Genomic DNA, 14,009 nt, shown 5'->3' with positions numbered 1-14,009 from the left:
CCACCAACTGAGGAAAAGGGGAGCAGCGAGGGAGATAGGGGGAGTGAGAGATGAGGAGGGAGAGATGGAGCGGGGAGCGGAGAGAGTGAATGGAGTGTTCAAGGTATTCTATGAAAGATTATATGAAGCTCAGCCCCCGGATGGAAGGAGAGAATGATGTGTTTTCTGGACCAGCTGGAATTTCCTAAGGTGGAGGAGCAGGAGAGGGTGGGACTGGGAGCACAGATTGAAACGGAGGAAGTAGTGAAAGGAATTAGGAGCATGCAGGCGGGGAAGGCCCCGGGACCAGGCGGATTTCCAGTTGAATTTTATAGGAAATATGTGGACTTGCTGGCCCCGCTACTGATGAGAACCTTTAATGAGGCGAGGGAAAGGGGGCAGCTGCCGCCGACTATGTCAGAGGCAACGATATCGCTCCTCCTAAAGAAGGAAAAAGACCCGCTGCAATGCGGGTCCTATAGGCCTATTTCCCTCCTGAACGTGGGCGCTAAGGTTCTGGCCAAAGTAATGGCAATGAGGATAGAGGACTGTGTCCCGGGGGTGGTCCATGAGGACCAAACTGGGTTTGTGAAGGGGAGACAGCTGAATACGAATATACGGAGGCTGCTAGGGGTAATGATGATGCCCCCACCAGAGGGGGAAGCGGAGATAGTGGTGGCGATGGATGCCGAGAAAGCATTTGATAGAGTGGAGTGGGATTATTTGTGGGAGGTGCTGAGGAGATTCGGCTTTGGAGATGGGTATATTAGATGGGTACAGCTGCTGTTTCGGGCCCCGATGGCGAGCGTAGTCACGAATGGACGGGGGTCTGAATATTTTCGGCTCCATAGAGGGACGAGGCAGGGATGTCCTCTGTCCCCATTATTGTTTGCACTGGCGATTGAGCCCCTGGGAATAGCATTGAGGGGTTCCAGGAAGTGGAGGGGAGTACTCAGGGGAGGAGAAGAACACCGGGTATCTCTGTATGCGGACGATTTGTTGTTGTATGTGGCGGACCCGGCGGAGGGGATGCCAGAGATAATGCGGATACTTGGGGAGTTTGGAGTTTTTTCAGGGTATAAATTGAACATGGGGAAAAGTGAGTTGTTTGTGGTGCATCCAGGGGAGCAGAGCAGAGAAATAGAGGACTTACCGTTGAGGAAGGTAACAAGGGACTTTCGGTACTTGGGGATCCAGATATCCAAGAATTGGGGTACATTGCATAGGCTTAATTTAACGCGGTTGGTGGAGCAGATGGAGGAGGACTTTAAGAGATGGGACATGGTGTCCGTCACTGGCAGGGAGGGTGCAGGCGGTTAAAATTGTGGTCCTCCCGAGATTCCTTTTTGTGTTTCAGTGCCTCCCAGTGGTGGTCACGAAGGCTTATTTTAAAAGAATTGAGAAGAGTATTATGAGTTTTGTGTGGGCCGGGAAGACCCCGAGAGTGAGGAGGGGATTTTTGCAGCGTAGGAGGGATAGGGGGGGGCTGGCACTACCGAGCCTAAGTGAGTACGACTGGGCCGCCAATATCTCAATGGTGTGTAAGTGGATGGGAGAAGAGGAGGGAGCGGCGTGGAAGAGATTGGAGAGGGCGTCCTGCAGGGGGACTAGCCTACAAGCTATGGTGACGGCGCCGTTGCCGTTCTCACCGAAGAAATACAGCACAAGCCCGGTGGTGGTGGCTACACTGAAAATTTGGGGGCAGTGGAGACGGCATAGGGGAAAGACGGGAGCCTCGGTGCGGTCCCCGATAAGAAATAACCATAGGTTTGTTCCGGGGAGAATAGATGGAGCATGGCAAAGAGTAGGGGTAACACAATTGAGAGATCTGTTCGTAGATGGGACGTTTGCGAGTCTGGGAGCGCTGACGGAAAAATATGGGTTGCCCCAAGGGAATGCATTTCGGTATATGCAACTGAGGGCTTTTGCGAGGCAACAGGTGAGGGAATTCCCGCAGCTCCCGACGCAGGAGGTGCAGGACAGAGTGATCTCAAAGACATGGGTGGGGGATGGTAAGGTATCAGACATATGTAGGGAAATGAGGGACGAGGGGGAAATTATGGTAGATGAGCTGAAAGGGAAATGGGAAGAAGAGCTGGGGGAGGAGATTGAGGAGGGGCTGTGGGCTGATGCCCTAAGTAGGGTAAACTCATCGTCCTCGTGTGCCAGGCTAAGCCTGATACAATTTAAGGTGTTACACAGGGCGCATATGACTGGAGCACGGGTCAGTAAATTTTTTGGCGTAGAGGATAGGTGTGCGAGATGCTCGAGAAGCCCAGCGAATCATACCCACATGTTCTGGTCATGCCCGGCACTACAGGGGTTTTGGGTGGGGGTGGCAAAGGTGCTTTCGAAGGTGGTGGGGGTCCAGGTCGAACCAAGCTGGGGGCTGGCTATATTTGGGGTTGCAGTAGAGCGGGGAGTGCAGGAGGCGAAAGAGGCTGATGTTTTGGCCTTTGCGTCCCTAGTAGCCCGGCGCAGGATATTGCTAATGTGGAAGGAAGACAAGCCCCCGGGTGTGGAGACCTGGATAAATGACATGGCAGGGTTTATAAAGTTGGAACGGATTAAGTTCGTCCTAAGGGGGTCGGCTCAAGGGTTCACCAGGCGGTAGCAACCGTTCGTCGAATATCTCACAGAAAGATAGATGGAAAAGAAGAAGACAGCAGCAGCAACCCGGGGTGGGGGTGGGGGGGGGGGGGGGGGGGAGGGGAGGAATCAGAAGGACTCTCAGGGATGTTATTGTATATGCATAGGTATTTGGTATATGTAATGGTATATTGCATTGTTGGATTGTATGTTTGGAGAGTATTTATCGTGGACAAGGCAGTTGCCATTTAGTTTTGTTTTTTATTTTGTTCAAATATTATTTATTTATTTGTTTAAAACTGGCCATTGTTATTTATATTGTTTTATTGCTGTATAAAGGAAACACTATGTACTGTTATGTTTGGCCAAAGAATCTTGAATAAAATATATCTTATAAAAAAAAAAGTGGGGTTACTGGTTTATGGGGATAGGGTGGAAGTGTGTGCTGAAGTGGGGTGCTCTTTCCAAGAGCCGGTGCAGACTCGATGGGCCGAATGGCCCCCTTCTGCACTGTAAATTCTATGATCTGTGACAATAGAACCAACCTTGGTGGGGTTGCCATTTCAAAGGGCATTTGAGAGTCAACCACATTGCGGTGGATCTGGAGTCACATGTAGGCCAGACCAGGTAAGGACGGCAGATTTCCTTCCCTAAAGGACTTTGGGGAACCAGATGAGATTTTATGATAAATGTCAGTGGTTTCATGGTCATCATTGGACTTTCAATTCCAGGTTCCTATTTAATTCAAATGTCACCATCTGCCTTGGTGGGATTTGAACCCGGGCCCGCAGAGCATTATCCTGGGTCTCTGGAATACTAGTCCAGTGACAATACTACTAAGCCACCCCCTCCTCCTCTTACTACTTCTCTTCTGTTGAGTTTCTCTGAACTCCATCCCCTTTCTTGACTAATTTGTGTTGAACCAGGTGGCATGATTAAAATTAATTTGCAAACTCCATATACTATCCATTTTTAAGATCACATAGTTCATCACCTTTATTATTTACAGATCTGGGTGTTCTACATTTTGCAACTAAAATGAAAACCCTTGTTGAAACCCTTGTTCTCGTTTGGCAGGTGAAAACAGTGGAGTGCTGCAAGGATCAGTGCTAGGGTCTCCGCTATTCACAATCTCTCTAAATGACTTGGATAAAGAGGCTGAGAATAATGTATCCCAGTTTTCTGCTGATATAAAGTTAGGTAGGAATGTAAGCTGTGAGCAGGACACAAAGAGCCTTCAAAGTTTAAGTGAGTGGGAGTAACAAGGTGGCTGATATAATGTAATGTGGGGAAGTGAGGTTATTCACTTTGATAGTACGTTTAGAAAAACAGAATGCTTTTTAAAAGACATGCAATTTTTAAATGTTGATGTTCAGAAAGCTTTTGGTGTACTTGTACAAGAGGTACAGCAAGCAGTTAGGAAAGCAAATGGCACCGTAATCTTTTATTGCAAGGGGATTGGAATATAAGAACAAGGAACAATATAAAACAAAAAAGAGTGGCTAAGGTAAATATTGGTCCTTTAAAGGATGCAAAGAATAAAGAACAAAGAAATGTACAGCACAGGAACAGGCCCTTCGACCCTCCAAGCCCGTGCCGACCATGCTGCCCGACTAAACTACAATCTTCTACACTTCCTGGGTCCGTATCCCTCTATTCCCATCATATTCATGTATTTGTCAAGATGCCCCTTAAATGTCACTATCGTCCCTGCTTCCACCACCTCCTCCGGTAGCGAGTTCCAGGCACCCACTACCCTCTGTGTAAAAAAACTTGCCTTGTACATCTACTCTAAACCTTGCCCCTCTCACCTTAAACCTATGCCCCCTAGTAATTGACCCCTCTACCCTGGGGAAAAGCCTCTGACTATCCACTCTGTCTATGCCCCTCATAATTTCATGAGATCAGAAGGGAGATTTAATAATGGGAGATGAGGAAATGGCTGAGGAACTGGACAGGTTTTTTGGGTCGGTCTTCACAGTGGAAGACACAAATGTGGGCAGCACGGTAGCATTGTGGATAGCACAATTGCTTCACAGCTCCAGAGTCCCAGGTTCGATTCCGGCTTGGGTCACTGTCTGTGCGGAGTTTGCACATCCTCCCTGTGTGTGCGTGGGTTTCCTCCGGGTGCTCCGGTTTCCTCCCACAGTCCAAAGATGTGCAGGTTAGGTGGATTGGCCATGATAAATCGCCTTTAGTGTCCAAAATTGCCCTTAGTGTTGGGTGGGGTTACTGGGTTATGGGGATAGGGTGGGGGTGTTGACCTTGGGTAGGGTGCTCTTTCCAAGAGCCGGTGCAGACTCGACGGGTCGAATGGCCTCCTTCTGCACTGTAAATTCTATGATCTATGATCTAAATAACATGCCAGTGATTGATGGCAATGAAGCTATGACAGGTGAGGACCTTGAGATGATTGTTATCACTAAGGAGATAGTGATGGGCAAGCTAATGGGGCTAAAGGTAGACAAGTCTCCTGGCCCTGATGGAATGCATCCCAGATGGCTAGGGAAATTGCAAATGCACTAGTGATAATTTATCAAAATTCACTAGACTCTGGGGTGGTCCCAGCGGATTGGAAATTAGCAAACGTGACATCACTGTTTTAAAAAGTAGGTAGGCAGAAAGCGGGTAATTATAGGCCAGTTAGCTTAACTTCAGTAGTAGGGAAGATGCTGGAATCTATCATCAAGGAAGAAATAGCGAGGCATCTGGATGGAAATTGTCCCATTGGGCAGACGCAGCATTGGTTCATAAAGGGCAGGTCGTGCCTAACTAATTTAGTGGAATCTTTTGAGGACATTAACAGTGCAGTTGATAACGGGGAGCCAATGGATGTGGTATATCTGGATTTCCAGAAAGTTTTTGTCAAGGTGCCACACAAAAGGTTGCTGCATAAGATAGAGATGCATGGCATTAAGGGTAAAGTAGTAGCATGGATAAAGGATTGGTTAATTAATAGGAAGCAAAGAGTGGGGATTAATGGGTGTTTCTCGGGTTGGCAATCAGTAGCTAGTGGTGTCCCTCAGGGATCAGTGTTGGGCCCACAATTGTTCACAATTTACATAGATGATTTGGAGTTGGGGACCAAGTGCATGTGTCCAAGTTTGCAGACGACACTAAGATGAGTGGTAAAGCAAAAGTGCAGAGGATACCGGAAGTTTGCAGAGGGATTTGGATAGGTTAAGTGAATGGGCTAGGGTCTGGCAGATGGAATACAATGTTGACAAGTGTGAGGTTATCCATTTTGGTAGGAATAACAGCAAAAGGGATTATTATTTAAATGATAAAATATTAAAACATGCTGCTGTGCAGAGAGACCTGGGTGTGCTAGTGCATGAGTTGCAAAAAGTTGGTTTACAGGTGCAACAGGTGATTAAGAAGGCAAATGGAGTTTTGTCAATTGCATAAGGTGTTAGTGAGGCCACACTTGGAGTATTGTGTTCAGTTTTGGTCTCCTTACCTGAGAAAGGACCTACTGGCGCTGGAGGGTGTGCAGAGGAGATTCACTATGTTAATCCCGGAGTTGAGGGGATTGGATTACGAGGAGAGGTTGAGTAGACTGGGACTGTACTCGTTGGAATTTAGAAGGATGCGGGGGGATCTTATAGAAACGTATAAAATTATGAAGGGAATAGATAGGATAGATGCGGGCAGGTTGTTTCCACTGGCGGGTGAAAGCAGAACTAGGGGGCATAGCCTCAAAATAAGGGGAAGTAGATTTAGGACTGAGTTTAGGAGGAATTTCTTCACCCAAAGGGTTGTGAATCAATGGAATTCCTTGCCCAGTGAAGCAGTGGAGGCTCCTTCATTAAATGTTTTTAAGATAAAGATAGATAGTTTTTTGAAGAATAAAGGAATAAAGGTTTATGGTGTTCGGGCCGGAAAGTGGAGCTGAGTCCACAAAAGATCAGCCATGATCTCACTGAATGGTGGAGCAGGCTCGAGGGGCCGGATGGCCGACTCCTGCTCCTAGTTCTTATGAACGCTTGTTACAATTGTGCAGAGCTTTCGTGAGACCAAACCTGGAATAAATGTTGGCCTCCATATTTATTGGAGACTGTGCAGTCCAGGTTCACTAGACTGTTCCTGGGATGAGGCTGAGTAAGTTGGATCTATACAGGTGAAAAAATGGAGTTGATGCATGAGAGCAGCCATGATCTTATTGATTGGCAGTGCAAGTTCCTACTTCTGATCCTAAATCTCTCCATGGCCTTGCCGAAATGTAGACCTATTTATTGTGATCATGTCACCGGCCTTCTGTGCTGTCCCGGAAGTTGTTTCCATTGCCTATGACTGTTACATCAGAAGTACCTTCTGAAGGGACCAATGCAATGTCTTGGATTTACATGCGGCACGGTAGCACAGTGGTTAGCACTGTTGTTTAACAGCACCGCCGTCCCGGGTTCGATTCCCGGCTTGGGTCACTGTGGAGTCTGCACGTTCAACCTGTGTCTGTGTGGGTTTCCTGCGGGTGCTCCGGTTTCCTCTTATAAGTACCGAAAGGCTTGCTGTTAGGTAATTTGGCATTCTGAATTCAACCGCAGTGTACCTGAAATGGTGCCGGAATGTGGCGTCTGGGGGCTTTTCACAGTAACTTCATTGCAATGTAAGCCCACTCGTGACAATAAAAATTATTATATTATATATCATCTTTCATGTAGTAAAATATCGTAAAGTGTTTCACAAGAGACACAAATTGACATGATGCACATAAGCTATTAGGAGAGGTGAACAAAAGCTTGCGAGGTGATATGACAGAGAAGCTTACAGGGAGTTCTCGAGTTTGATAAACATGATTCATAGATGGTATCACCTTGGGTTTTCAGCTATTAGGAGGGTGCCTGTCCATCACGTGGAGAATCCAGTAAATGCCCCGTATTAATTTACAGTTAGCATATCAACGGTTGATTGTTCACGCAAGCTTGCGAGATTGTGCTTTCAGTTTATTGTCCAGTTTTGGCCCTGGGGCCATGCACTTGTCTGCAGAAAGCAGCCCTCTCACACAAAACAAGTTGTCGTATTTAAGGCATGCACAAATGATAAACCTCTGCTGTTTTATCTTTTAGATTAGCCTTGCTATGGTACCATACCGTGGTGCGTCCTTTCTTTGCTTTGGACGGCGTGGATGCGCAAGCTGGGTTGAGGGAGGCAAAAGAAATCCTACAGACAAAGGAAGCCATTTATCCAGACTCTTCATTGTTTCTGTTTTTCAAGGGGAGAGTTCAACGATTGGAGGTACAGTTCTGTTTGTATTTAGAGACTTAAAATGTTTATGATGAGCAGAAATAGAAAAGAACTTTGAATGTTTAGAAACAGGAAGGTAGTTGCATCTGTTGATGGAACTTACCCTTTTTGACCTTCCTCATGCCATTTTCTTTCCACCTATTCTGTCCACAGATATTTAGCCAATACTCTTGAATCTATGTGTCCTGCCTTATTTCAAATGCCTGGATGGTAAATGATTTCACAAGTATTTTATGATTAATATAAAAATAACCAAATTTGGCATAACTTTCTAATTTTAACTAGAGTTTAAACCTTTCACCATTGATCATTTTGCTTGGATTAACCATTTGGTGTTGTAGTAATAATGGATGTGATTCTATGGCCACACTAGCAGCTCGCCGTGGTACAGTGTGGCCTTGAAAGTCGGGAGACCCTGCTCCCGGGATCTACCCGGCCCGCAAGGCCTAGCGAGATTCAACGTGATCTCGGGAAACGTTGCACGGTGAATTCCGCCCACAAGGGGCAGGACCGCTTTTTTGCAAATCTGCATATTAGAGCGAGGCAGTACTCTAATGTGCAGATTTGGGATTCAACCCATTCGCCTCAGAGACCCCTGGCGAGTGCCGTTTGGTACGGGTCCCCACAAACGGGAACCAGACGGAGTGGCACGCGTGGGGGGGGTCTCCAAGGGGATCAGAGGCCCCCAGCTGCATGCCCTTTAGCAGGGTGGTCCCTGGGCACAGCCACGGTGCCAAGCTGGCATTCTTTTGTATGCTATGGTGCTGGGATTGCCCGGCGTGGGTATTTGGAGGGGGTGGGGTAGGGGACCCTCCCATAATGAGGTTGGGGTTTGTTTCCGTTTTTTACAATGGGAAGTTCTGGGAGCGGAGCCCCGCCGGGGCTATGTGCAGCTTCGACCGCGCGTTCCCCATTCAGGCTCCTGATTCAAAGCGCGTTGCGTTGAATAGTCCTGTGTTTCTCGGCACTGCGAATGCTGGGAAACACTTGCTGAAACACGCTCTCTCGGGGCTCTCTCGTGCCCAAAGTCACTGGGCCAGTAATCCAGCGGCCCAGGCTAGTGCCTTGGGGACAAGGGATTCAAATTCCAGTTCAATTAATTTTTTAAAATCTAGAATTGAAAGCTAGCCTCCATCATGGTGACCATGAAACTAAAAACCCATCTGGCTCACTAATGTCTGTTGCCCTCAGACTGAGGTATCAACTGATGTGGCAGACAAAGAAACACCCACACACGATATTTGGAAATAACCGCATCTTCATTACTGTTTAAAGCACTCGTTAAACACTGTGAACTGCTTTTTATTCTACTAGTTGAAGTACTGATTACTTGCTACAATGAGCCACAAGACACATGGCTTGATTGATTGATTGATTTTTATTGTCACGTGTACCGAAGTACAGTGAAAAATATTTTTCTGTGGCCAAGGGAGCGTACACAGTACGTACATAGTAGACAAAAGAATAATCGACAGAGAACATTGACAGTGGTGCATCAACAAATAGTGATTGGTTACAGTGCGGAACAAGGCTAAACAAGAGCAGCAAAGGGTGTCGTGAATAGTGTTCTTACAGGGATCTGTCCAAGGGAGAGTCGTTGAGTCTAGTAACTGTCTGGATGTGCGTGTCTTCACTCCGGCGTCGTAGGCCGCTCCCAGCCCCCTATTCTCCCACCCCCTATTCACCCGCCCCCGGGGTGCTAGGAGTAGCGCCACGTCATTTACGCGCGCTGGGCCTTGGCGCCGCGTAAAAGCGGCGCCGCGTAAATGACGTCACCCGCACATGCGCGGGTTGGCCGGCGCCCACCTGCGCATGTACGGTTGTCGTCCTCCCTGTGGCCGCCCCGCAAATCGGAGGAAAGGAGGTTCTCCTTCAGCGAGGCCGGCCCGCCAATCGGTGGGCACCAATTGCGGACCCCTTTTGAGGCCCCCCCCCCCCCAGACGCAGGAACCCCCCGCAGGCCGTGCCCCCAGTGTTCCCGCGCTGTTCCTGCCGGCAGCGACCAGGTGTGGACAGCGCCAGCGCCGCTTGCCCGTTACAAACGGCGAGCGGCGATTCTCCCGGCGGCCAGCTGTGATTCTCACTGTGCCGGTTGGGGGGGGTAGGAGTATCGCGTGCGGGTGCCGGGGTGGCGTGGCGGGACTCGCGCAACACCCCGGCGATTCTCCTACCCGGCGTGGGGGGGGAGAATTCCGCCCCCTGTTCATATCTCACCCTGCGAAAGCAGATATTCAAGTCCATGCCATGTTACATTTTGTTATATTGATAATTCGTTCATGTCAATTCCATTTCTAACTTCCGTTTCATTTTAATTTTACAATGTTTAAACATAAGCAAAGTATACACCTGATCTGAACTAATTGATGTCCAATTACAGTTAATTGTTCTGAAATTAGGCAACAGCCTAATAATTCTTATTAACAACATACATGGACTTAAAATATTCTCTAGTTCTCCATTCAGCAGTACCAATCTTGTGGATACTCCTCACTGTGTTTACTTGCTACCAGGCCCTTAATTGTTCCAATCCAAATTATTTATCCTTTATTTCCAGTTTCTATTTTCTATCCTCAATTACTTAATCCTATCTATTTTGATGTATCACACTACTTATAATCCAGGGAACTACAGGCACCCGGTGAGCCTTACTTCAGTGGTAGGAAATTACTGGAGAGAATTCTTCGAGACAGGATCTACTCCCATTTGGAAGCAAATGGACGTATTAGTGAGAGGCAGCACGGTTTTGTGAAGGGGAGGTCGTGTCTCACTAACTTGATAGAGTTTTTCGAGGAGGTCACAAAGATGATTGATGCAGGTAGGGCAGTGGATGTTGTCTATATGGACTTCAGTAAGGCCTTTGACAAGGTCCCTCATGGTAGACTAGTACAAAAGGTGAAGTCACACGGGATCAGGGGTGAGCTGGCAAGGTGGATACAGAACTGGCTAGGTCATAGAAGGCAGAGAGTAGCAATGGAAGGATGCTTTTCTAATTGGAGGGCTGTGACCAGTGGTGTTCCACAGGAATCAGTGCTGGGACCGTTGCTGTTTGTAGTATATATAAATGATTTGGAGGAAAATGTAACTGGTCTGATTAATAAGTTTGCAGACGACACAAAGGTTGGTGGAATTTAGGATAGCGATGAGGACTGCCAGAGGATACAGAAGGTTTTAGATTGTTTGGAGACTTGGGCGGAGAGATGGCAGATGGAGTTTAATCTGGACAAATGTGAGGTAATGCATTTTGGAAGGTCTAATGCAGGTAGGGAATATACAGTGAATGGTAGAACCCTCAAGAGTATTGAAAGTCAAAGAGATCTAGGAGTACAGATCCACAGGTCATTGAAAGAGGCAACATAGGTGGAGAAGGTAGTCAAAAAGGCATACGGCATGCTTGCCTTCATTGGCCGGGGCATTGAGTATAAGAATTGGCAAGTCATGTTGCAGCTGTATAGAACCTTAGTTAGGGTACACTTGGAGTATAGTGTTCAATTCTGGTCGCCACACTACCAGAAGGATGTGGAGGCTTTAGAGAGGTTGCAGAAGAGATTTACCAGAATGTTGCCTGGTATGGAGGTCATTAGCTATGAGGAGCGGTTGAATAAACTCGGTTTGTACTCACTGGAACGACAGAGGTTGAGGGGCGACCTGATAGAGGTCTACAAAATTATGAGGGGCATAGACAGAGTGGATAGTCGGAGGCTTTTCCCCAGGTTAGAGGGGTCAATTACTACGGGGCATAGGTTTAAGGTGCGAGGGGCAAGGTTTAGAGGAGATGTACGAGGCAAGTTTTTTACACAGAGGATAGTGGGTGCCTGAAACTCGCTACCGGAGGAGGTGGTGGAAGCAGGGACGATAGTGACATTTAAGGGGCATCTTGACAAATACATGAATAGGATGGGAATAGAGGGATACGGACCCAGGAAGTGTAGAAGATTGTAGTTTAGTCGGGCAGCACGGGCCTGGAGGGCAGAAGGGCCTGTTCCTGTGTTGTACTTTTCCTTGTTTGTTCTTTGTACTTATTATCCTATCCCAATCACTGGAGAGATTATGCAGTCCAAACTCGTATCTGTTAAACAGGAATAAAACCTTTCTATCTGATTCCAGGCAGCAACATGTTTTGATTGCTTGGTCTTTATCTTACAGGACATTATCATTTTTAAAAGTAACTTGCTAAATTACAGCACACTTTTCACATCTCCAGAATTATCCCAAATTCAAACAGTGGTGTTGGGCTGACAGATTTCTATTAATGTTTATTTAATCTCACAGTAGCACAGTGGTTAGCACTGCTGCTTCACAGCGCCAGGGACCCGGCTCGGATCACTGTCTGTGCGGAGTCTGCACGTTCTCCCTGTGTCTGCGTGGGTTTCCTCCGGGTGCTCCGGTCTCCTCCCACAAGTCCTGAAAGACATGCTTTTAGGTGAATTGGATATTCTGAATTCTCCCTCAGTGTACCCGATCAGGCGCCGGAATGTGGCGACTAGGGACTTTTCACGGTAACTTCATTGCAGTGTTAATGTAAGCCTACTTGTGTCACTAATAAAGATTATTATGAAGATTTTCTCCTCTTTGAAATAAATTTGTGTCTGTAGAATCCACCTAGACGATATTTGTTTTTATTGTTTACTTAGAATTCCTTTAACAGTCAGTTTTCCCCCCCCCCCAATTTGTTTTCTTTTAAGAATGCCAACTTGTATGAAGGAAAACACCTTTAATTTCTTGTGGCGAGGCTTGGTGGTGTTTTTTTTAAAGTCTGATACTCATTGATCAAAGTGATTACATAAAATTTCATAGATTTCCCATACTCAAGCAGTCTGGGATTACAATTTTTAAAAAATAAGTCTTTAGTCCATGGCTTTTACGGTGATATTGAAAATTGGCAAACAAATGCTCAAATTCTCAAAGCTACTGCAAACCTTGTTCCAGTTGAAGAATTTGAGAATTTCCCCGCAGTCCCTTGTAAAATCATTCCAGTGCCACTTGACCTGGAGTCGCATTGAAATTAATAAATTATTCTTGGAAAACACCCAAAGTTTTTGGCCCTTGGCTGCCCAATAACTAGTCACCAGGCTTGTAAGGATGAACACAATTAATTTAATTAATAATAACTATAATCAAATATGCAGGAAATATAATAGGTTAAGTATTATCTACTTCCTAACCCCCCCTTTAACTCGCCCTCACCCATCTTATACACGCACACACGACCACACACACACACTACACACACACGACCACACACGACTACACACACACACACACACACACACGACCACACACACGCACACTACACACTACACACACACACGACCACACACACACTACACACACACACACACGGCCACACACACACGGCCACACACACACGGCCACACACACACGACCACACACACACGACCACACACACATGACCACACACACACGACCGCACACACGACCACACACACACACGGCCACACACACACGGCCACACACACACGGCCACACACACACGACCACACACACATGACCACACACACACGACCACACACACACGACCACACACACACGACCACACACACACGACCACACACACACGACCACACACACACGACCACACACACACGACCACACACACACGACCACACACACACGACCACACACACACGACCACACACACACGACCACACACACACGACCACACACACACGACCACACACACACGACCACACACACACGACCACACACACACGACCACACACACACTGCGCACACACACACTGCGCACACACACGACTACACACACACACGACCACACACACACACTACACACACACACTACACACACACACACGACCACACACACACGACCACACACACACGACCACACACACACGACCACACACACACGACCACACACACACGACCACACACACACGACCACACACACACGACCACACACACACGACCACACACACACGACCACACACACACGACCACACACACACACTACGCACACACACACTGCGCACACACACACTGCACACACACGACTACACACACACACACACACGACCACACACACACACTACACACACACACGACCACACACACACGACCACACACACACGACCACACACACACGACCACACACACACGACCACACACACACACACACGACCACACACACACGACCACACACACACGACCACACACAC

General features: G+C 47.4%; 1 protein-coding gene across 2 annotated transcripts in view; it reads left to right on the top strand.

Annotated features, from left to right (window-relative positions):
- Window positions 1-14,009, top strand: part of ttc39c (tetratricopeptide repeat domain 39C) — a 163,216-nt gene that overhangs the window by 91,055 nt on the left and 58,152 nt on the right. For both annotated transcript variants that reach the window (XM_072468520.1, XM_072468521.1), the window contains one exon: window positions 7,635-7,803. In XM_072468520.1, coding sequence (XP_072324621.1) covers window positions 7,635-7,803 — 169 coding nt within the window. The remainder of the gene's footprint in view (window positions 1-7,634; window positions 7,804-14,009) is intronic.

The sequence above is a fragment of the Scyliorhinus torazame genome, chromosome 11 (genome assembly GCF_047496885.1).
Source record: "Scyliorhinus torazame isolate Kashiwa2021f chromosome 11, sScyTor2.1, whole genome shotgun sequence".
NCBI classification, from domain to species: Eukaryota; Metazoa; Chordata; class Chondrichthyes; order Carcharhiniformes; family Scyliorhinidae; genus Scyliorhinus; species Scyliorhinus torazame.
The sequence above is the reverse complement of the archived record's forward strand: the minus strand, read 5'-3'. Positions and strand labels throughout refer to the sequence as shown.